Source organism: Ornithodoros turicata, unplaced genomic scaffold, assembly GCF_037126465.1.
Source record: "Ornithodoros turicata isolate Travis unplaced genomic scaffold, ASM3712646v1 Chromosome233, whole genome shotgun sequence".
NCBI classification, from domain to species: domain Eukaryota; kingdom Metazoa; phylum Arthropoda; class Arachnida; order Ixodida; family Argasidae; genus Ornithodoros; species Ornithodoros turicata.
In genome coordinates, this window is record NW_026999344.1 from 79,285 (window position 1) to 102,252 (window position 22,968).

The following is a 22,968-nucleotide window of genomic DNA, read 5'->3' on the forward strand; positions in this document are numbered from 1 at the left end:
TCTCGCGTTTGCTGTTTACGTTTTACTACAGTGTTCTAGAAGGGTAACATAGTGGGAAGAGCGCCGGCCCACTCCCCAACGGCAGCTGAGCCAAAAAAAGCGGACGTCCGCGTGTGGCGCTGCTGTTGACAACCCGAGCCACTGGAGTGGAAAATACCGAGGGCACCCGGTCGGTGTGAATACTTGTGTGCTTCCGTTCTGTTGCCTACGTTTTTCAAGCGCATTCTTTGAACATGTGCACTTGTGAAAGAAACGACTGGTGAGCTCTGATGGAGAAGAAAAAGAAAACGGACACGCATTGCTACCTAATCGCTCCTTCCACGCTAATGTCCTATATCAGGGCGCGACTACTCTAGTGTATACAGTCAACCCTCGATTTATGAACCTTCGATTTATGAATTCCCTCGTTTTATGGACACTAGCACAAGGAACCAAACTTTTTACATGCATTTTTCCCTCGTTTTATGAACCTCGATATTCGAATAATGAATGGAATTTCTGGGAACCAACTAGGAGTTGCCCAGCGTTTTTGCCCTCAATTTATGAACGGATCGTTCCGAGGCCAACAAAAACCTTCAAAGGGATTATTCGTGGTCTTATGAATGACGCCTGAACAGACAAAACGTTTTCCAGGTATTGCACCCTCGGTTCTTAACCCCTCGAAATCCGAACAACAAACGGGTTTTTGCAGAAGTATTCCTGACCTCAATTCATGAATAAGGTGTCCGCTGTCACTCGGAGATTAATAAACGTAGGTTAAAAACCCCAGAGGAAATCCGAGACCAGTTGAGCGCGAATGTGCTGACATCTCCTCTTTCCAAGATTGACACAGCGGAAGGCATCGTCCAAAGCAAAATTAAACTGTTTAGTATTGCATAATAAACAGAGTGTGAATGTGCTAACATCTGTGCTTTGTGAGATTGATACAGCAGAAGGCATGGTCGAAAGCAAAATTACACAATATATTGCATTATAAACACAATACCAACTCGCAAATACTGTTCCATTTGCTCGATAGTACTCACTTAAAGGAATTTTCGATTTATGAATCCCTCGATTTATGAACGATTTTTCGGGGAACCGAGGGTGTTCATAAATCGAGGGTTGACTGTATTAGCATAAATTGTGAGGTAAATTTCACACTGCACATAGTAATATGTGTCGACGTAGTACACAGCGTCATGAGTTTAAAGTTTGAGTTGAAGTTTTGAAGAAATAATTTTTCCTAAATTGGTAGGGTAAAAATCGGTAGAAATGTGCTCTAAATTAATGCAAATTCAGGTGGAAAAACTTCCAGTATGCTAAATCCTGGAGTACGAAGAGCCACTGTCCAGGGGTAATGCGCTGTGACTCACTACACAGCATCACTTCAAATGGCACTGTGGTAGGACCTGGAATCATACTTCTGGAGCTGTTGAGAGCACAGTGCTGGCCGCAATCAGCTACTGTTACCACGTACTGTGTCATCACAAGTGGTCCTCCAACTGTGGCTTTTATGTCCTGTTCCGCTCGAGTTTTACTGTAAGCAAAATCTAGGCGATTCAAAGTATTGTGTTTCGAGATTTTAGAAAAGTGCGGTGACCTTAAACACGGGTACCTTTGGTGCTGCTGTCTCAATTTGGTTTGAGGAGCCCTAATTGAAGAGTTAATTAAATTTTGCAGGTATACTTAATTGGTCGTCTCACAGATGCATGGTATCATGCAGAAAGTTCAGCCTAGTCGTATAAGCCAAAGGAAAAAGTGGTAGCCAAGCAGTTCCTGGTCTTTTTGTTAAAAATATGTAATGTATACGAAAAACACCCTTCAGCAGCACATCATTTTGCATTTGACTCATTGCATTGCTAGTCATCTATGTGAGTTGTCTGTGTTTTTGTCCATCGATTGTAATACGTACTGCAGACCACCCGATGCAGTCACCACAACATTGGGTTCCTGCATATATAGCATTGCGTATAGAATACTGCACATGCACATATGTTTGTATTAATATATAGTCGGGGTGGACCCTACATATATATATATGCTACCTTGGAGGATTCCTGAGTTTCTGTACGTAGGCTGTACAATAGCCTGTGAAGTACAAGGTACCAAAAAGTTAACATTGTAAGGAGGTTAAAACACAAAATAAATATTATTATTTACACAGTTACAGTGGTCTTCTCGCACTCTACAAACACTAAATATCTCATGCACGAAATTTTTAAAAGCAAAATATGTACGATATTCGTAATCTCCCGTATATATCCAAATATCCGTGACAGACGTCACAGGGACTTCCACTGGATTTACAAACAGGGCAGAAATGCTAGTCGCTTTCCCATCAAGTACTCAAGTAACCAAACTTGGACTCCAGACAAAAAATCACAAAAGAGTATCAAAAATGCACCCTAAAAAGAGCTAAAATGACAACAAAAAACGAAAACACACAGATAGCGCTATCTGTGTGTTTTCGTCTTCTTGCCGTCATTTTAGTGCTTTTGTGGTATGCAGTACCAACAGTCCCAGTCTGACTTTACCAAAAAGGATTTTTGTGCTGTTAAAGAGCATATTTGTTGAAGCAAATTTATTGTTGAGAGGCATCAAATCTTGAAAAAGTATCAGCGCTTCTATGATTATGTAAAACGAATGGAATGCAAAGACACACGCACATTATGACACTACAACCGGCAGCACAATGACTTTGTCAATTGTCATTTCAGTTCTCCGAGTGCAGGGTTCTATGCTTTTTTTATATTGTTTCCTTCATTATTTGACTGACTTTACTTGAAGTACATTTGGAATTGGGTACTTTGTACTGTACTTGAAGTACTAATGACGCCAGGTACTTGGTACTTTATTTTAAGTATAATTTTGAGGTACTTTGCCCATCAGTGGCACCGAGAACGCGTACAGTTCACATGGAGCGCTGCTCGGACGCGCTCGGGATAGCTACAGGAGCGCCGCGCCGCGGCATCCACTCGATAATCTTCAGAGGGGGAGCGCCGCATTTGCCACTACATCCTTCTAGAGCACTGTAGTTTTACTGGCATTTCTCGAACATGCCGTGTGACTGTCGCGTACCGCCGTTACCACCTCGCTTTCTCGTGGATGAAGATTGCTCTGATCGGTAGCAGCGGGCTAAAGCTTTTCACCCGATACGCAGAGACTGTCCGTGGAGGTGTCTATTCGTGATATAGTAATCGTAGTTTTCAGTTTTCGTGGTGTCACAGGATCACGTGTCCCTGAGAGTATCGGGGGACTCCAGTTGAGCTGAATAGCGATTTTTGTCAGAGGCAGCAGTATCCAGAAAGGACGCGGGGTTGTCGACGGTCATATGACACTGCAACATCCCGTTGCAAAACATCCCTGCTTTTCTTGCCAGTGACACTTACGCTGTTGAACCATGACGTTCGTTGCTGTCGATTGGTGTCGTGAAAGCGCTCCCATTATTTCATAGTAGAACTCAAGGCCGGTGCGCTCGCACAGGACTGCTAGCAAATTTCGATAGGGTTTCGCACTCCCCTTTAGAGCATTGCGCGGGCCTTGTCGGGCCGGGCTTTACGTTTTTCGCACGTGCCCGTGCCAGGTTCGGATTCGACAACACATGGTGCGGCATGTACGTCAACAGACTTCATGAGACTCGACAGCTGAATGTTTGTGTCGGGTCTCGGTTCTTCTTCTACATAGGGGTTAGGAGATGTCAGCCAGATGGCTACGGCTTGCTACTCAAAATTCCACACACATGCACTCACACACGTTGGGGCCCACAGGCGTGGTGGGCGCGTTTGAACAGCAGAAGGAGCGTCCTTCAACAAAGCCAGAGAGGAGCAACCGCGTACACACGACACCGCTCTCTCCGTGAAGCAGAGTGAGACGCTGATCAAGGGGAAAGCCGAAGTGCGGAGTTTTCAGGCGTAGTGCAGGCAGGGTTCTGCACGACACGCTCTATCCTGCGGTGCGGATCCCGGTTTGGAGTTTCCCGCGGGTAGCGGGTCGGTTGCGGGTGATATTATTGACACCCGCGCGGGTAGCGAGACTGTTGCGGGCAGCGTTTTTGGCACAAGCACTGCTGGCGGGTCGGCCACGAACAAGCAACGGCTACAGCAACAACAACGAAGAGAAAAGATCATACCAAATAATAAGTAAACAAAGGCGCCGCAGCCCCTGCTGGTCGGGTCCGGTTGGGTGTGGATTTCATTTTCTGGTAGAGCGCGGGTGGCGGGTCTTGTCAGAGGATTTAGGGGTCGGGTATGGATTTCACCCTCAAATAATGGGTTGCACGTCATACGGTCCAAGTGCCCATTTCGTCGAACTACCAAGTGTCCGTCTGGCTTACGCGAACATTTGGGAAAACAAAATGCGTGATAGCGCTTTTCTATAGAAACGGCTGTCTTGTCCCCCGTCCCGAGTTTCTTCAGCTATCAAACAAACCAAACAGTGCACGTATGCACAGGTCATGCGCATTTTGGCACTGTAGTTGCCTCTTGAGAAGGGGTAGAGCACTGCATGGGCCGGATTTTTAGGCCCGTGCCCTGCCCATACACCAATATTTCTATACTGAGGCCCTATCCAAACCCACCTCTGCTCTAAGTGTTCCCCAGGCTCGCAGCGGGGCCGATGGCCAGTCCCATTTGTCCATTCCAATTTTCTTTCTGTGTTCTCGGGAAGGATAGCTCCATAACATACCCGAAAATCGTGCCAAAATTTTGGCGGCGATTTTGAGTAAATGGCCGCCGGATTTGGCCAATTTCGTGATACAGTGTGCGTGCAGACGGCAGGTATCGATTTGTTACTTCCTTCACTGTATTGTTGTTACTTTTTTATGGGGTTTAATGCTAGCCGGGCCTTCCTCAACCACGATAAAAATTTCATAATTCCAAGATAAAGCAACCTGTCTTCCAGTCTGTTCAGGCTGACGTGTTGAATTGTTTGTCTGAATATTCGATATTTCGGACGCGACTGTTTATCATAGTGTAGTTTGCATCAATTGCGGACTATCCGATTCAAAAATAAAAGAAAGTGTTTATTTCCGCGGCAATCGAACTATGATTTCATTTTCACCGTCAGAGATCGCAGGCGAATTTCCATCCTTTCCGCGGTGCATATACAGTTCATAAAAGGAAGCTTTTGACCGCTCGATAAATAATTTGTTGTTTTTAGTGTTTAAACATATGATCGTCCCACTACAGCGAAGGATTCTTAGGAATACATGCAGAATGCTCATGACAAATAAATCCGGGTTTGGGTAGCGTGCCGCGAAATCTTGTGGCAAACGTCCCCACCCTCACGGTCATCCCACTATATTTGGTTTTGCTGGTCCATAAGGCCCTAAACCAATGTGCAAAACACCACAAACGCATTTGATTTTATTTATATTTTTGCATGCGATGGGTTTGTTGTGTGGGCCCCGTCACATAACATCCGCGTCTGCACGAGCGGGCTGCCAAAGGCTTGGTGGTCACGTCGACCTCAGCGAGCAGACGACCAGACAGCTGTGGAGAGGAGGACTACGCAACGGCGCCAACTGCGTCTCGCGCACGCCACAGACGCACGCATGGTTCTCCCTTGCAGCTTCTTCGGAGATCAACTGACTTTGCAGTTCGCCGCACAACGCATTGTGATCCCAGAGAAACGTAAACGATGAAAGGCGCGTTGGTTGGCAGTAGCCAGCTGAAGTTTATGACGCGCGACAGGCTGTTCGTAGACTCTGACGTGGAAATCGTCACTTTTAGCTATCCCGGAGCTACAGCGGCCCGTCTGAGAGAAAAAATCCATCGACTGCACCTAGCAGTAGACTGGATCGTCATGTATATCGGTGGCAACGATATCCAGGATGGGAAGAGTGCCGCAGCTGTTTTGCGGGAAGTCTCAGTAAGTACAGATTGCAACGATTTCAATCTCTGTGCTGCTAAAACCCATTTCCTCTGACACGCCAGGGAAGATTCATTTCCATGAATGGTCTTCTTTCACAGGATACCGTGGTTGAGGTGGCGAAAGGCTACGCGGAGCATATATTCCTGTATAAGCTGATGCCACAGACAAGGCGGCCTGAACTTTCTGGCACAATTCAGGGATATAACGCGATGCTGCGCACGATTCCAGCTGTCCGTGCCGGTGACGCTACGGTGTTGAGCATTGACGTGAGTAGTCGCTTCTCGAACGCTAACTCTGGAACTTCCTGGTGGTCATGGCAGGTATTTTATAATGCTCGTTAATTTTGGAAAAACAGTGCGACAAAAAGTAACTGGGGCTACCTTTGTGGTGCTTGAATTACAAACAGTTGATGGTCTTGATGCGGTACCTGTTTGTAATTCAAGTATCACAAAGCTAGTTTCCAGTTGCTTTTTATCGCGCAATTTTTCCGAAAATAAAATGCGTACGAAGTACTGGCACATGCCTACCAGGAATTCCGGTTTATTTGTATTGCTGTCTTTGTGAAGTGCTGTTTGCAAAAACATTCCGTATATATGTTCAAATATCTTTTCCAGCACAAGGTCTTTACCAGGAACAAGGAGGTGAAAGAGGGGATGCTTTCACGGGATGGCTATCACATTTCGACGGGACGGGGGTTATCGTGCCTAGCAGGCATCCTCCGCACAGCCCTCGTGAAACGCTACGGACCATGGCTGAAAGCACCGGGTCCGCGTCGTGGCATCGTACTCAAGCCAATGGAGTCGTGTGAAGAGTGTCGTGCTAAGGGACACCCCACGAGTGCATGCAGGCCTGTGCGCTCACCGTGGTGAACGCTCACCATTTTAGCCGCCATGTCATGACGACACAGAACGATGTTACCACTGTTACCTGCTGTATTATAACAACCACGTCATCTGATCCCCAATCCTATGCTCACTTCTGTCAGCAGCAGCAACGTAGTCAAAGCTTTTTCTAACCTGTTCCTCCTGCCATCGCATACTTTGTCCCATGATTAGTGTACAAATGGCCCACATCATACACAAGACCTGCCCGATAAAATTTTGTAAACAACTATCATCATTCCGATGGAAATTTTGTAATGGCTTCATGCCGTCTGCCAGCTTCCGGCTGGGCTGTCTGCTCGTTACCCTAGGCACCCTGAGACCAGTAGTTTCCTTAGAAGTTGGTCCAGGGCACATATGCCCCCCTCCCCGTGATATTTCCTGGAGCAGAAACTCTAAACACAGCGAGGTGGTGCATGATAATGCGTGTGAAATTTGAAATTGAAAGACTACTGCATTGCTTGCCACTATGAGTGCGAGTCACTGATGCCCACTGTAGCCTGAATGAGATGGCTGGGTATTTTCCTACAGGTGCAACTCGTGCAATATATTTTGGTTAATAAAATATATTATGCTTCATAGCAAGCTTTTCAAGAGAAAAAATGTATTTCTCCTCAAATTCGTATTGTGGTCCGTACAGATGTGTTTGCAGTGTTCCCCCGGTCTCAAGTTTTTCTTCAGATGAAATCTGGTCAAGGTGACCAATAGCCATTGTTAGTAACCACTGGTTCACAGATTACTGCAAGCAGAAAATCCTAGACAGCCAGCACCCGAAAGATTAAAAGAAATCAGTAGCACGTGTTCACTATTGGTAGATTGGAGATATTTTATTGAAGAACGCAGCATGTATACATCGTCACGTTTTCTGCATTACTTATGCGTATCAGCTCATGCTTGTAGCCTCAGAATGTTCATTCGTGGATACAGTATCCAACAGCACATTTCATCATTGGCGATGTGGCATACACACATAATGAAGTACCATACAGTCCGCTGCATGTAGGCGCACTTTGACATGAAGGTCTCGCACATACGGCATCAACATATAGCATCCTGGTGGACAGAGCCAGGTTCATAATATGGGAATAGTAAAAACTTGGAACGTGTTACTCAGCAACGAGTTTCCTTTTTGAGCAATGAAGTAGCAACTGATAGTTGCTTTTGCCATGCTTGTCAGTTGGCAGCTAAAGCCTCAGAGTGTGTGTTTATGGAAAAAAAAAAATGTCCAACAGGGCACCATTCATCATTGGCCACATAATGCTGAACCAGGTACAACACTGGCAAGGGGCAGGTGCTTCATAATCAGGGAGAGAGTAGGAAATTTTCAAATGACAGGTAAAGACAGTAACACTTAGGAAGTTTGACCTTTGGGCGTCTGGCCATCATATTTGCAGTAGTACTGGATACCTGAATCTGAAAATACAATTTTCATATGTTGAAATGACACCCAAGTAAAGGCAAGATGGCAAGAGGACGTAACGCAGAGCGACATGTTGGGATGTTGCTCGTGCTCAACAATGCGGGGAACTGGCGACAGTTGGGAGACAGCTCTGCACAATGATACTTACCGACCTTGTCAAAATATCAAAATGGATTCATACTCAGGATGTCGACATCTGAACAGGCTGGTGGAGCTTCAAAAGTGCTAGGAATACCATTCATGTTTCTTTCCACAATTTTCATACACTCAAGCAAAGGTAGAATACCGTGATGGCCTCACACATATAGCATCAACGTGTGGACGTGTTTCAACCATGCCTGGGAAGAACGACGGTTTGGGGACAGCTTTGCTATATCTTCATAAACTCAAGCCAAGGCAGAATACCATGATGGCCTCACACATGTAGCATCAACGTGTGGACGTGTTTCAACCATGCCTGGGAAGAACGACGGTTTGGGGACAGCTTTGCTATATCTTCATACACTCAAGCCAAGGTAGAATACCATGATGGCCTCACACATATAGCATCAACGTGTGGACGTGTTTCAACAATGCCGGGGAAGACGGTTCTACGGTTGGGAGATTGTGCACCATTCTCATACTTAGATCCTCACGTGCTGATGGCTGGATTCAGATTTCACACTCTTACGCCATGTTTAAAATATGACAAGCATCGCACGACTAGTCTGTGGATTTATACATAGAAATATATTAATATAAATATTTAGGAAAATTGAAAAATATGCACAGATATGCACAGTAAAAATGGAAAAAGGTAACTTAAATATGAAACACAAACGTGAAGATATGCAGCCTGAGCCAAAGTCGAAGACATGTATATGGAAAAACATTCAGTAAATTATGAAGCAAAATGGATGAATATGCATTAAAACACTTGGCAAAGGTGGAGCCGCACAAACTAAATGACACGTAAATCCACAGTCTAGCCATAATTACAGAACAGCGGCAGGTGAGTTATCTTTACCAGTCTTCCGTCTCTTTCTGGATGAATCGCCCTGATTGGAAGTTGTTTTGGCGGCATCACAGAGCGAGGCAACCTGATGGTCACTCTTCTTGTTATCTCTGAGCTGCAGCCCACGGGACTGACGAGGGTCAACCAACTCCGGTAGAAGGCTATGCGAGTAGAACAGTTGAAGGTGGCCAATCATTTTGCTCCAGAAGCCATCATTTCTCTCGATCTTCTGGACAAAAATTTCCTCGCCAGAATATACCACAAAAAGACAAAACTGACGTCGAGTGATGTGGAGCTGTCCCTGCACCTGATAGTGGTAGTCATGGTTTTCCTTCAACGAAATATTACCAGAGTTATCAATAGTGCAAAAGGTGATTTTTTTTGCCCGCACTCCCTCCACAGGGGTAAGGGGCCGAGCCGAATAAGGGCACTTCACTTCCACGACAGTGTCATCACCGACAAGCCCATCAGGTGTTGCAGCAAGGTATGCAAACTCCTGATCAACAACAAGGCCGCATGGTGAAACAGTCACCCCTAACTCATCCTGCAGCTTAGCAATTGCAATGGGCTCAGTGTCGCGACCATATCGGAGAGCCTCAGTGTCAAAATGACCATAGAGCAAGGAACGAACAGTACTTGCACTGCTCGTTGCATCTCGCATCTTGCATACCTTGCCAAAATTAGAAGCGGTGAGTCGCTTTCGCCTCTCCTGCATCCACAAAGTTCTCCCTTCTTGACCTCGAGTATCAGCCTCGAGCTGCTCTGCATCTGGTTGGGAGAGCACAAGGGAATCCTTGTACGCCGCAGCAGCTTCAACATAGTCATCGTGGTTCATGTCTGGAGCATCCACTATGGAACCATAGTGGTTGTCGCTGGAAGCACGCTTGCAAGGCGCACCTTCAAGTGAACGCTTACAGCGAGCAGCCCCAGAACTCCAATGCCTTATGCAAGCAGCACGAACAGCTGCTTTACGCTTCAGCATAATTTTTGCATACTTCCCAGGGCTGGTGTTGTACACTGCCTTATGTAGAGCACGATGGTACTGCTTAGAGTTGAAAGACACGACAGCTCCTGAAGCCCGCATTCCGAATGATCCCCTCTGGGAAAAGTTTATTCTTTTACCGCCAGAAAACTTTGCAACGAGAGAATTGAAATGTTCTGCAGCATTATTGTTAACGTCAAGGATCAAGCTGCGACCATTGTTTGCCAAACGACTCATCGCTACAAGGATTTCATTGAAAAGTCCGCATTTCCTGAGCTCTGGGACGTGATTGACTTCCCCTTCTTTTGGACCACTGCAAAAGTAACCCGCACATTTTGCGTGGTCGCCGAACACATGGAGTGGCCCATTACGGATATCAGCCACCAGGTTCCGAATCTGATCTTGTTTGCTGAACTCGGCCTGCTCTTTGCGATAGTGAATAGCCCTAGCAACTCCAACTCTTAGTCGAACAGCATTATCCAGAAGTAGCTTCTTCAACGATGGGGGAATGGGGGTTGTTCTCTTTGCCAAAGCAACATCTCGAAGACGACTTACATAGTTTCGAAGAAGGTGGTTGCGACATTCTACCTTCTGAACTACCTGATGCTGGTACGGTGCAGCTTCAAGAATTGACTTGTATGTGCTCGAATCACCGTCAGCGATCAACTGCAAGTACTTTACCCCGTGCAACTCAATGCTGCGCCTGAAGCCTTCAACGACGATATCCTTCTCCATACTGGTAGAGCTGCTGTCCCAGTTCTTGAAGCACAGATGCTTTTTTGGGCTCGACCCTGCCTTGGAACTTGCGCACAGTGTACAAAATTTGTTCCGGACGCCTAGGAACAGTACTTTCTTTGTGCGGTACCCAACAATTACAGCCTGCAAAAACGAAAAAATGTCAGGATTGTATTCCACAAAACTCTATCCCCAATGACAATGTTTCGAGGAATTATGCATTTGTACGCGTATCATACGAATTAATGCCACAGGATGTATACCACTCTAGAAAGTGTGTTTACCAAAAGACAGCAGTGCCACTAATAGCACCAGAGGGGTCAACTTTTTCCTCCAAATAAATGCTCATAGTGTTCTTTCCACAAATGGTGGGCACAGACTTCCTGTATATCCCGTCTGCCAAGCGGTGTGCAAGATAAATCCTCCTTTTTCGGGCACCTTTATTAAGTGTAGATAAAAATTTTTACTTACCAAGCCAGAAAGAGCGTCGTACTTGTTCTTGTATGAACGTTTGCACCAAGCACCATCGGCAACGACCGTAATTATAGGAAAACCGTCAGCATCGACGTCCCCAGCCTCCCTAGCTAACCGAGCTTCCTCAATGCCTGCTTTTCTTATTTCTTCCCAAGCTGTTTCGTCGATTCCTTTAGCAACAATATCCTGATACTTACTGTACGTGCTACCAGCCATGCCGGGTATGTCCAGAGCACCTAGGAGCTCGCGAAGGCCTGAGAAACCAGAACCTATAGACACGATACCGTTCACTGCTGAGGAATTGACGTCCATGCGTTGTTGAACAAGTTGATCAACTGGTGCCTCTGTTGTGACTACATCTTTCCTCAGACACATCCTGCACTTCAAACTGAAAGAGCTACACAGACCTCGCCGATGTTCTGATACAATTTCCATGTCAGCCAGGCCGCAACCAAACGGACTATGTACCGACAAACTTTGCAAAGACGAGAAGAAGTGATCAATCTCCACTATACGCCGACCATTCACACTGCTTGTGCGCTGACTCTGTGTCTGGTGAACATTGCCAGTATCGAAAGATGAAGATCGACTGGGTGTAACAGCGGCAGTGATTGGAACGGGACTTGCTCTGGAACCGGCAAGCTCGTCACAACCTGAACTGCAGGGGACTACATTATCTACCTCAGCTGAATCAGCAAATGACGAATTTGAAGGACGAATTTCGCTTGTGCTCGAAGCGAAACAAGCATTCCGACCGGCTTCAGTTACAGTTTGAGGAACAACACTACCCACCAAAGGTTGAGCCTACAAGGGTATCTGCGCGATGTGGAGTCGTCGAAGTGCAACGATCACTGGGAACAGCACGGCTGGAGCATCCTGCATTACCAAAATCTCTCAAATCCGCAGGCTCCGTCACATGCCTGCCTCTACCACGTAAATTCGCAAAGTCCTTCTTCTTACGTTTCCGTTGTCCGTAGACGTGACTTCGAGCCATAATGGGTAAATACTATGAACACGCAGAAAACACACAAGGACAGAGAGCAAATGAACAGGACAAGAAAGTGAAAAAAACGCGTAACTTAGCCACGAATTGGTCACTTCAGGACGAACCGCCGAAACCACGGACGCCGATCAGCTGCTGCGCAATACGCGGATGGTTACGAGCGGACTACGTTCGGGCGCTGCGAGCGGACGGCGCCACCTTCCGGAATCAGTGGTAAACGCCCTTGGATGCATGCCTGTACTCACTTTTAATTCTTTTTCGGAAAAACAGAATGCTAAAAACACACAAAAAACGCGTCATTTGAATCCTGAAACATGTCTCCGGTTAACCTCAGAAGCGGATTGTTTTTATTTGCTTTCATTTATTTATTTGGATTTTTTGAAGCTGTAGCGACAAAATTCATTTCTTTTTCTTTTTTAAAAAAAAATTACAACGCTAGAGCGATATTTCAGTTCCCAGAGTTAAGATGTCTTGACGTCACCTTTCCGATGAAAGTTTCCGCATTCCGATCTGTCTCGTAGTTCAGCCACAAAACCTATGCAAAGTTCACATAGAAAACAGAGGGTTCCCACCTTCAGGGGTCCGTAAAAAAAAATTACAACGCTAGAGCGATATTTCAGTTCCCAGAGTTAAGAGATCTTGACGTCACCTTTCCAATGAAGGTTCCGCAATACGATCTGTCTCGTAGTTCAGCCACAAAACCTATGCAAAGTTCACATAGAAAACAGGGGGTGGTATGTCCTCTTAAGGAAATTTGTGTATCCCTGTCCTGTGACACAAATGCGTGTATTTTTCGCGGTTCTTTTCTTCTGTCACTGCTTTTACTCAGAATGTAGGTGAGGGGGGGAAAAGTCAGCATCCAGGTAGAGCAGGAGAAAACCGCTCGGCAGAGGAGAGTTCATGAGAATGGAATTTGTTTGTTTTTTGTTATATATCGTTCAGTGTCAGTATTCACTAGAGGTGTGCGAATATTCGAAATTTCGAATATTGTTCGAATATTGTTGATATTCGAACCCTATTCGTATTCGAAAATTTAATAAGCGAGAAATTCGAATATTCGAAAATTTCGAATAATGGAGCACAAGCGCCAGCATTCCCACTAAAATGAACAGAATTCCAGGTATTGGTATTAATTTTGCGAAAATTCCACGTTTGGCACGTCCTTAGCGCGATTTCCAATTGGAATCGGACTTCATGTGCATCCAGCAAAACCGCAAGTTGGCTTCACAGCATGCTTCCGCGCATTGCGTGCAGCCAACTTTAAGGCACAACGTCTGGTAGGCTACCTAGCCGATTTGATTTTTTGTGTGTGCTTTCGTTATTTTTAAAAACATAATACAGACTCGAAGAAGTGTTTGTTTGTTTGTTAGTATGTGTCTGTCACCTTCGTAGCGTTGTTCAAGCTTTATTTTCTTTGCAAAAATTCAGACTTTATGGTATTAAGCTGTTCGAGTAGAAGTGACTTTCCGTGCTCGCTTAAGATAGATTGTGTATCCCTGTCCTGTGCTTTCTTCACGCAGGGCCAATGCAAATGAGTATTTAGCATTATGCAATAATTATCTGATAGCAGAAATGGGTGTCTTTGTCACAGTTTATTAGCGTGTGCGTCGTTATTTTATTTATTTTTTTCTCTTATAGCTATGTGAGCAAAAGTGCGTGTAATATTTCGCTGCTCTTTTCTTATTTTCTCTACTTTTTATGTAGAAGAAAGCCTCCTGCGTAAAAGCTGAATAGTGTTCTACCAGTGGAAGTGGGGTTGTTTGTTTGATTTTGTTGGGTGTTCGATATCTTGACGAAGTAAGCAGTGCTTAATTTTGCAGGTTTTTGAGCAGAAATGTTGGTATCTGAGCACGGAGCACAAATTTCTATATTTCTCTGCTCCCTAAGAAAATTTGTACGTCGTTTTCCAAGCAGACCGCGTTTAGTTTACGCAAAATAGAAAAATGAAGTTGTGTATGCTCTATGATGATCCGCCGCAGGCTTAGGCCTTTTCCCCGATCACCAGTGTTTTGTATGCGATGTCGCATGTCTAGACTTGTTCAGTATTGTTGCAATTTTTACTCTTCGCTAATATCTTGTTGCTGTCGTCTTGGGTTAGACGTTGAGCTTCGTAGCGATGTGCGGTAACGCTACGATTATTCCAGAGCGCTCCGTGTGTTTAATGCGTTGTCCTCTGTGCGTGCATGCGTGTGCTTTTTCCCCTGATTTGTGACGTCATCGTGGCATGTCTGGACTTGTTTAGCAGTGTTGCAGTTCTTCCCGCCGCTAGTATGTTGTTGGTGTCATGTTGTGCTAGCCGCGTGGCGATGTGTGGTGACCTGAGGTCTTAAGCCTTTTCCCTGCTCACCTAAGGAAATTTGTGTATCCCTGTCCTGTGCTTTCTTTACGCAAGGGTAATGCGACTGTGTATGTGGCATTATGCAAGAATTATCTGGTGGCAGAAATAGGTGTCTTTTTCTCAGTGTATTGGCGTGCGCTACGGTTTCTTGCAGTTACAGCTATTGGAGCACACATGCGTGTAATTTTTCGCGGTTCTTTTCTCCTTTCACGGCTTTTACTCAGAATGTAGATGAGGGGAAACAGTCAGCATCCAGGTAGAGCAGGAGAAAGCCGCTCGGCAGAGGAGAGAGTTAATGAGAATGGAATTTGTTTGTTTTTTGTTATATGTTGAGTGTTAGTATTCGCTTTCCTCGATATGTTGAGGAAGTCAGCCGTTATAGGTATTTGTGCAGAAATGCTGGTATCTGAGTGTGTGGAGTAGAAATTCCTATAAAGCACCTCTCCTTGTGGATTCCTGAGCTGCTGTGTGCGCGCGCGTGCTTCTTTTTCCTGGTTTGCGACGTCATGATGGCATGTTGGGGCTTGTTTAGCAGTGTTGCAATTTTACCCGCCGCTATTATCTTGTTGTTGTTATCTTGTGTTAGCCGCGTAGCGATGTCCAGTGACTCTGCTATTATTCCTGATGTCTTAAGCCTTTTCCCTGCTCACCTAAGGAAATTTGTGTATCCCTGTCCTGTGCTTTCTTTGCGACAATGCGTCTGTGTATGTGGCACTATCAGATACCAGACATGAGTGCCTTTTTCTTGGTTTATTGGCATATGCTTCAGGTCGAGCACAAGCGCGCGCAATTTTTCGCTGCTCTCTTCCTCAGATCACCGATTTTACGAAGAAGAAAGTCGCATGGTGCAGCTGAGAAGAGGGTTTCTCTGATTGTTTGTTTGATTTTGTTGGGTGTTCGACATGTTGAGGAAGTCAGCTGTTAAAGGTTTCCGTAAAGAAATGCTTGCATCTGAGCGCAGGATAGGAATTCCTGAAGCACGGCATCCTCAGTGTAAATTAATTATTTTGGATGTGAGTCTGCTTCCCTGCATGACAAGGCTGAAATGGGAAGAGAGAAAAAAATTGGAGCGCTTCATTAATAGCGATCCAAGTAATAGGGCAATTATAGTTTCCATAGAAAGTTGGGCTCCTAAAATTATAGTTTTGTAGTAGTATTTCTAAGCTGCAATGCAATAATCATTAATATAGTATACGAATGCTATCGTGTTCCCGTCTTGTGCTTTGGAATGCGCGAATAGAACTTTGCTCCCAGGCTTCCCCGCCTTTATCCTCGCAATGCGCGAATGGAACTTTGCCCACTCGGCTTCCGCGCCTTTTTTGCTCGCAGGTGTAGCCTCAGACAACGAATGTGTGAGCATAGAAAGGGTCATGTATTACATAAGCCTGGAGGTGATGTTGAGTGGTTTCACGTATTATTTTAAAAGAGCAGTGGTAGTTTACTGTAATTCTAATGACCATGATGAGCATTTGGGGTGAAAATCGTTAATATGTAGGGTGCTTTTTTGTTGAATTTTAATGAGAGAATGAATGTCATTAAGAGTAGGACAAAGGAAATAATCTTGCGATTCAATAAATAATAGGAGTCTTTGCCGGTGTCTTCTTCTTCAGACAGGATGTGATGACGTCACGCAGTCTGTAGCAATGCATTGACCGTTACTGGAAAAAAGTGTGGCAATAGAAAAATAGTGTGTATTGTCCTGGGCAGATTTATGATGAGCACTGTTTTTGAATAAGAAGAAATAGTTTGATGCTGGTTTCCTTCTTTGTTTCTTTTCGCTTTTCCCCCCCTTGTCTGACAAACATGTGCTGACATGCCTGGGCTTGTTCTGACATGCTTTCCTTCGGCATGTAGTTTTTTTCCTTTTGTACAAGGCATATTCTTGACGATAGTGCTGCCTTGAATGGGAGTAGAGCTATTCTTAATAATTTTGCGATTCATTTAGTTCAGAGAGCAACCGCGAGGGGGACAGGTGTGTGACTTTATGTCTTGCTGAACCATTTTTTTTCCTGTACAGTAAGACTTTGGGAATGAAATGCTACAATCTCCTCTTGTCTATGGTGTTTTTCTGCAATAGTTCCCTACGCAATCATTATAGTAGAATAAAGGAAATATTCTAGGGATAGTGATTCAATAAATAACAGGTGCCCTGTCTAGAGCGTACGCGTCCTTGAGCCACGCAGGTGCATGATGACATCATACTGTGGCTTCATTGTAGATTGACCAAAGGAGCATTAGTGGAAAAAAACAGGGTAGCCCTGAGACAATAGGATGACGTCACGACCAATGAGAACGGCCTGCAGGGGGCGCAAGGATTCACTTCTCTCTTGGACACTGACGGGTCTCGACACGCAAATTCTGCTCCTGGCGTTGGCCGTCAGTGGAAGAGCGTAGCTTCGGTGGGGTTCTGTCTGCCTCTGATGGGGTGGAGATGTGTGGTTCGTCACTGGTGAATGGTGTTCGACGATGCAGGTGGATTTTGTGACGAGCGGATTTACAATGAGGGAATGCTGTGAACGAGAAAAATGATGGTGAGTGTCTTTTTCACTCTGTTCAAGTGTTTGTTTTCCTCTGTTGCCCAGCAGTCGTACGATTTGTGCTGACGTGTTCTGACATGCCCCGATATGCATGCTTTCCTGTGTTGACGCTTAGTATTTTTTTCTCTTTTGACAAGGAACATTGTTGTCTTGACGATAGTGCTGCCCTGAGTTCTGCGCTCCTGTTTACCCGTACTCTGTGTTGATTTGTTGAGTGTCTAGTCCTCTTATTTGCCGTTGATGGAGTTACGTGTTAGGATATTTTGTTCTTTTGCAAGTCTCATTTAGTAAGACTTTGGAATTCCTTCGATCAGCTTTCATGCATGGTGCTCTTCTGCAATAGTTTCCTATGCAATCGTTATAGAAGAATAAATGAAATAATCTTGGGATAGTGATTCAATAAATAATAGGTCCCCTGTCTAGAGCGCACGCGTCCTTGAGCCACGCAGGTGCATGATGACGTCATACCGTGGCTTCACTGCAGATTGACCAAAGGAGCATTAGTGGAAAAAAACAGTGTAGCCCTGAGACAATAGCATGATGTCTGGACCAATGAGAACGGCCAGCAGGGGGCGCAGGAATGCTCTTCTCACTTAGCCTCACGACCAATGAGCAACGAGAGAAGAGGGCGCAGGGATGCTCTTCTCTCTTAGCCTCTCGCAGGTGGCGGTAGGAGCGCGCAGAGGGCGCTACGAGCGCGCGCATGCGTAGCACCCGTAGAGTGGCGCTTACGTCAGTCCACCTCTGGCTCTCGTTGGGAGAAGACGTGCGGTCGTTCGCTCCGTCGTCACTTGATCCCTGGCTGTCGACGAGAGCAGTCGCATCGGTCTGCGCTCCTACTGTGGTGAGGTGATTTGTTGTGTAACTAATGCTTTCGCCAACTTTGTTCCCGCTTTGTTTGCGATTTTCGTGCCCGTGCTGGTTGCTGTTGTCCGGGCATTCCCGCCATTTTCTATCATCTTCTGCCTTGGGACCGGGAGTAGCGCTGGCGTGATTCTTAATAATTTTGTTGTGAGATTAGTTGAGAAAGTAACCCCTAGGGGGTGCAGCTGTGGGGCTTTATACAGGAGAAAAAAACCATTACGAGTCAGTTTCTGCCTGCCTCTCGGATGGAGCAGTCGCATGGTTCTGCGCTCCTGTTCTGGTGGGCTCATTTGTTGTGTAACTAATTCTTTTTGTTGTTAGCTATTGATGGTTTGCATACTCTTGCTTTCCCAGCCTCTGTATTACGAGTGTTTTTCTCCTTGCATGTCCAGAGCTGTCCTAACCTGCCCAGACATGTCATGATGACGTCACAGCTGACGTCACAGGATGTCCGGAACTGGTGCTGCGATGCTTTGCAAGCTGGTTCTGTGCTCCGTCGCCCAGCGGCCTTTCCGGGCCGCTTTCTACAAGATGACGTCGCTGATCTTCAACGATACTCCTTCTCTCCACTCTATCTCTATCTATTTTTTTTATTTTTATCAGCTCAAGTAGCCGGAAACTCACATCTTCGTCTGGACGTGTCTTAGATGATCCCCAATTAGTGTAATGACTCCCTGGTGGGTCCTGATTAATGTGGGGGGTCCCAATTAGCTCTAATTGCTAATTAATGGCGTCCAGGCGAAGATGTGAGTTTCCGGATACTTGAGCTGATACATTACTACTGATATATCTATGTGGGACAAGTCAAGCTACTAACAGGGGATATACCCTAGACAAGTTATAAAAGGGGGACTCTGAATTGCTTTATGAGTACCCAAATATGTCGTCTTATTCGTTTTCAGGCTTGCAGTGCAATCAAAAAACTATATCCGATGCCGAATATGTGTGCTTCAGGAAGTACGAGCAGGAACATGGCATTATTTCTAGAGGCCTGATGTCCGGCAATGACAGAGGACTGTGCTGGTAAGCTCTTTGTCGAGTGCATGCGGCGGTTTCACAGCGCCATCGTGATAAATAAGAAAATGCGTAAACAATTTTGCGGAAGGCTTCGCGCAAGGCAGGGCAGAGGCTTTGTTGTTTTAGGTTCTGACGTTATCGGCCAAGTTAACATCTTTATCCAGCGTCAGCCCCTTTTCCAGTACCAATCTGGCACGAACGCGTTGGTCTCGCAGACTCACAATGAATGCTGTGAGCAAGGAGCAAGCACGAACATCCGTTTCAGTTTCACATGTACAGTGAGCGATGATGGCCGAAAGGCGTTGCACGAAATCCTTTCGTGACTCCGTACCACCTTGCTTTGTCGTGAAAAGCTTGAGGCGTTCAAACTGCTTTTGGGAGTATCATGACCAGCAAGTCTGCTGGTCAGCCCTGAAATATGCCGCAGTCAAAACTTCGTGATGCAGAACAAGGTTGCACAAATGTTTGGAAACCTCTTGAGTTGGAGACGTTATTAGCAGGCTGCATTTGTCCGCGTCTTCGGTGAACCTAGCCACATGAACAGCTCCTTCAAACGATACTGGGTACATATTCCACCTTTCGTTCGAGGGATCGAACACTCCTGAGCTGCAAAACCTCCGAGTGCTATCTTCTTCAGCCACTCTTTGCTGGGTTACTGCAGGTGGAGTCGCCATTCTGGTCGCCAGTTGAGGTGACCCAAGACGTGCCTGTAGCAAGAATGATAAAGTATTTAATGAAACATAGCAGCCAGATAGAGATGAACGGGTGCAGCCGCTTTGGAGGAAAATGAAAAGCCAAAAGAGAACTACGTGCACGCACGCAGCTCTTCTTCATACGAGGAAAACAGAATGCATTGCGTTCTCTGCAATGGGTAGTGAAGGAACACCTGCAGGAAGGGTGCCAGAGGAACACCCTAAGGAAAGGGAGTCCAGAGAACACCTTAAGCAAGGGAGCAAAAAGTCATATGTGTAACGGTCGTGGACACCCCCAAGGGAGTTTCCCATACTCCTTTTTCTTTCTTCCCACGGAGTATAGCACTCGTAGCGCTGAGGACCTAATTGCCATGACATGTTCGCGGAAATGGAGTTTGGCGTCGAAAGTTACACACAGATCAGAAATAATGTACACACGGCATATCTCATCAATGCATGAGTTGCAAAAAATAGTGGCATTGTTTTCACTTGCGAACTAAACTACCTTAGTTTTAGCGCTGTTGGTTTTAAGATGATTGTGAGAGAACCAAGAAATGATATCCGACACGTCCTCCTGTGGCAATGCACAATTGGAGCTTGCGCGCACAGCGGTAGGGAAAAAGAAACAAGGAGTCAATGACGGGGAGAGGGTCTTTTTTTTTTGCGCGATTTTCCCAGGACTACCGTGTTTCTCTGTTTAATTTCGTTGCACAACCGCAGTCAACTTCTTCCTCGGGTTCCTGGGAAGAGAGTTGTCGTGAAGGGTGGTGGTGGGACGACGCGAGTCTGGTCCGCGGAGAGAGAGCCAGGTCGCAGCGGAACAAGTTTATTTACATCTATATACAGCAAGACGACTTCCGACAAGACAGTCTGGAAAAGATCAGATCACGAGACCCCTACACATGGGCGACGGGCATTTTTGTTCAAAATCAGGGTGCCGCCCACAAATTGCACAAACAAAATCAAACACGTAAATTTCTCACTTCTCAGCCCCAGGATTGTTCCGTTACTGAAGGTCTCCGAAATGCTCCAATCCTGAAGCGAGCAAATTACAAAGGATACTTCCCAGAATTAGATAATTGTCACAAATAAACAGTCCAAAACCCATTAGTGGCTCAAAACGAAATGTATACAAACACATAAAAGGGCTCGCAGGAAACGAGTCCCCTAGATATGGCATGTTTCTCGAGTCCCCGAAGGGAGACGCATGTCACAATGTCCATTCATACACAGACGTCTGGAGATAATCTGCATCTGTTCACGGAGCAGTGTATCAATGAAAGTGACTTTAAACAAAACCCACTGGAAAGAAATAGGCGACCGAGTAAACCGGGTTCTGGCAAACAAAATAAAAAAATACAAACAGCAGAGGGGTGTTCTCGATGATCATAGAAACTTAACAGCCGCTTTTTTGGAACACAGAACAAGCATCCGAATCAAGGCTGATTTTCGAGTTGGGACGATGCCAAATAAGAACATGCTGGTCCATGCGTACCCATTGGAGAGTGTGTGCGTGCGTGTTTTCCAGGCCGTAAATGTCTAAAGAAGCTACTTTCTCGCAATAAGTGTCAACTGATCGAAAATAATTCCCCTTTTCAAGACATGCTCCTCAATCACGTACAACAGTTTGCCTATTTTGTGTTGTTATTATCGGGGAAAGAGCTCAGTCTTGCTAAATAATTGCCTTGGCGAAACGAAGTACGTTCACCAAACAACAATTTTTTGATAGAATAGTTAACGGTTTTAATGGTACCAGCCTTCGAACAGTAGGGTACCTACCCCACTGAACACAAAAAGTTTGTTCTACTGAAGCCACACCAGTAGGCCCGGCAACCTGGCAGCACCCGAAGTAACCTAACATCATACGTTGACCAGAATAAGTATTACAATCGAACGATTATTTTTGCGTGTGTGACGTACGGTCACTTGTGAATTACAAGGCTTATGCTTTTCTTCTTTCGTTTTGAGTGTTTCACCGTTGTCCCCAGTGTCTTGCGGAAGTGCTGTCGGCATGTATATTTTTTCATTCACTAGTTTTCGGCCAGTGGGACAGGACCGTATCATATTTACGAACATATTTTTCGTTACGTATAACAACAGGTTATCTACTGTAACTTCTTCGCAGTTATTGTCATAGGAAGCTGCAGTATTATTCCCGTGAAGACTCTGTTCTTGGCCATTACAACTGGGTTAAGCATAACCGCACAATTCCTCCCCCTGCTTTCTCCATTCTTACAAAGATTTTGCAAAAACCAGTGGAGCATTATTTAGTTTGGATAGCCTCAAACATGATGGCATTTTCTGTGGTAACCTACCGTTTTTGAAGGTAAACGAGTCGGCACAGCGAAACCGATACTCTCCGCGTCCCCGTCAGAGTCAGGCATAAGCCATTGTTCGAGTTATTTCGCAGGTATTTGATGACACTTAGCCGAGCCTACAGAGTGGTCATTTAGATGTGATTAAAGGTTACCGAGCTACAAGGTTTTTACGTTTCACACCAGAAGTATATTTTATTGATGAAGGACGGACTCCGTCCGAAAGCTTGTATTTTAGTAAATACATTATTTAGTGTTTCAATTTCTTTAAATACTTCTTATTCTATCAAAATACTTCACTTTTCGAAAACGCCGCCTCTGTATTGTGACTCTCCTCTGTGACACTCACGAAAATGTTGCCATGCTGCCTTATTTTATGAATATAAATCTTTGAAGCTACCACTACCTCATTTATTTCTGAAACCTTCCAGAAAGTGTTTTTCTGGCAACAATAGGACTACGCACAGCAGATGTCACATTAACATATTTTGCCTCCGCCCATTATCCTCAGTGTTTGTGGAAGCACTCACTGGTCGCTGATCTTCCATTTTTGTGCTTAATGTTTACGACTTCACAACTAATCACACAATTGGCGATCACTACGTATATGAGAGTCGAAGATCATGTCATGGTCACCATGGACGTGCTTGCTACATACAATGAATGGCCGGATTATTATTGCCACAGAAATAAGAAAAAAATACATGATGATGGCAGATTTACGCCTTCTTCCATTGTTTCTAAAATGCGAATGTAAAAGTTAAAACTTTGTACCCCGACAGTGGCTCGCAGATCGGCAGAACCGGCGGCGGCGGTGCGCCGTTTGAAGCGACCGGACGATGGCGGGGAGCACAAGTTTACCG

The 22,968-nt window shown here is 45.4% G+C and overlaps 1 protein-coding gene across 3 annotated transcripts in view; it reads left to right on the forward strand.

Moving 5' to 3' along the window:
• LOC135373354 (uncharacterized) overlaps positions 1-22,968 on the forward strand; it is a 95,356-nt gene that overhangs the window by 37,268 nt on the left and 35,120 nt on the right. Inside the window, exons 10-12 of one of the 3 annotated variants that reach the window (XR_010416424.1) lie at positions 16,899-17,079; positions 17,153-17,211; positions 18,474-19,076. Coding sequence is in view for 1 of the 3 variants with exons in the window: in XM_064606570.1 (XP_064462640.1) it covers positions 18,984-19,104 (121 nt within the window). In the remaining 2 variants the exon portion in view is untranslated. Of the gene's footprint in view, positions 1-16,898; positions 17,212-18,473; positions 19,105-22,968 lie in introns of those variants that run through there. The other 2 variants (XR_010416423.1, XM_064606570.1) reach the window with 2 other exon arrangements.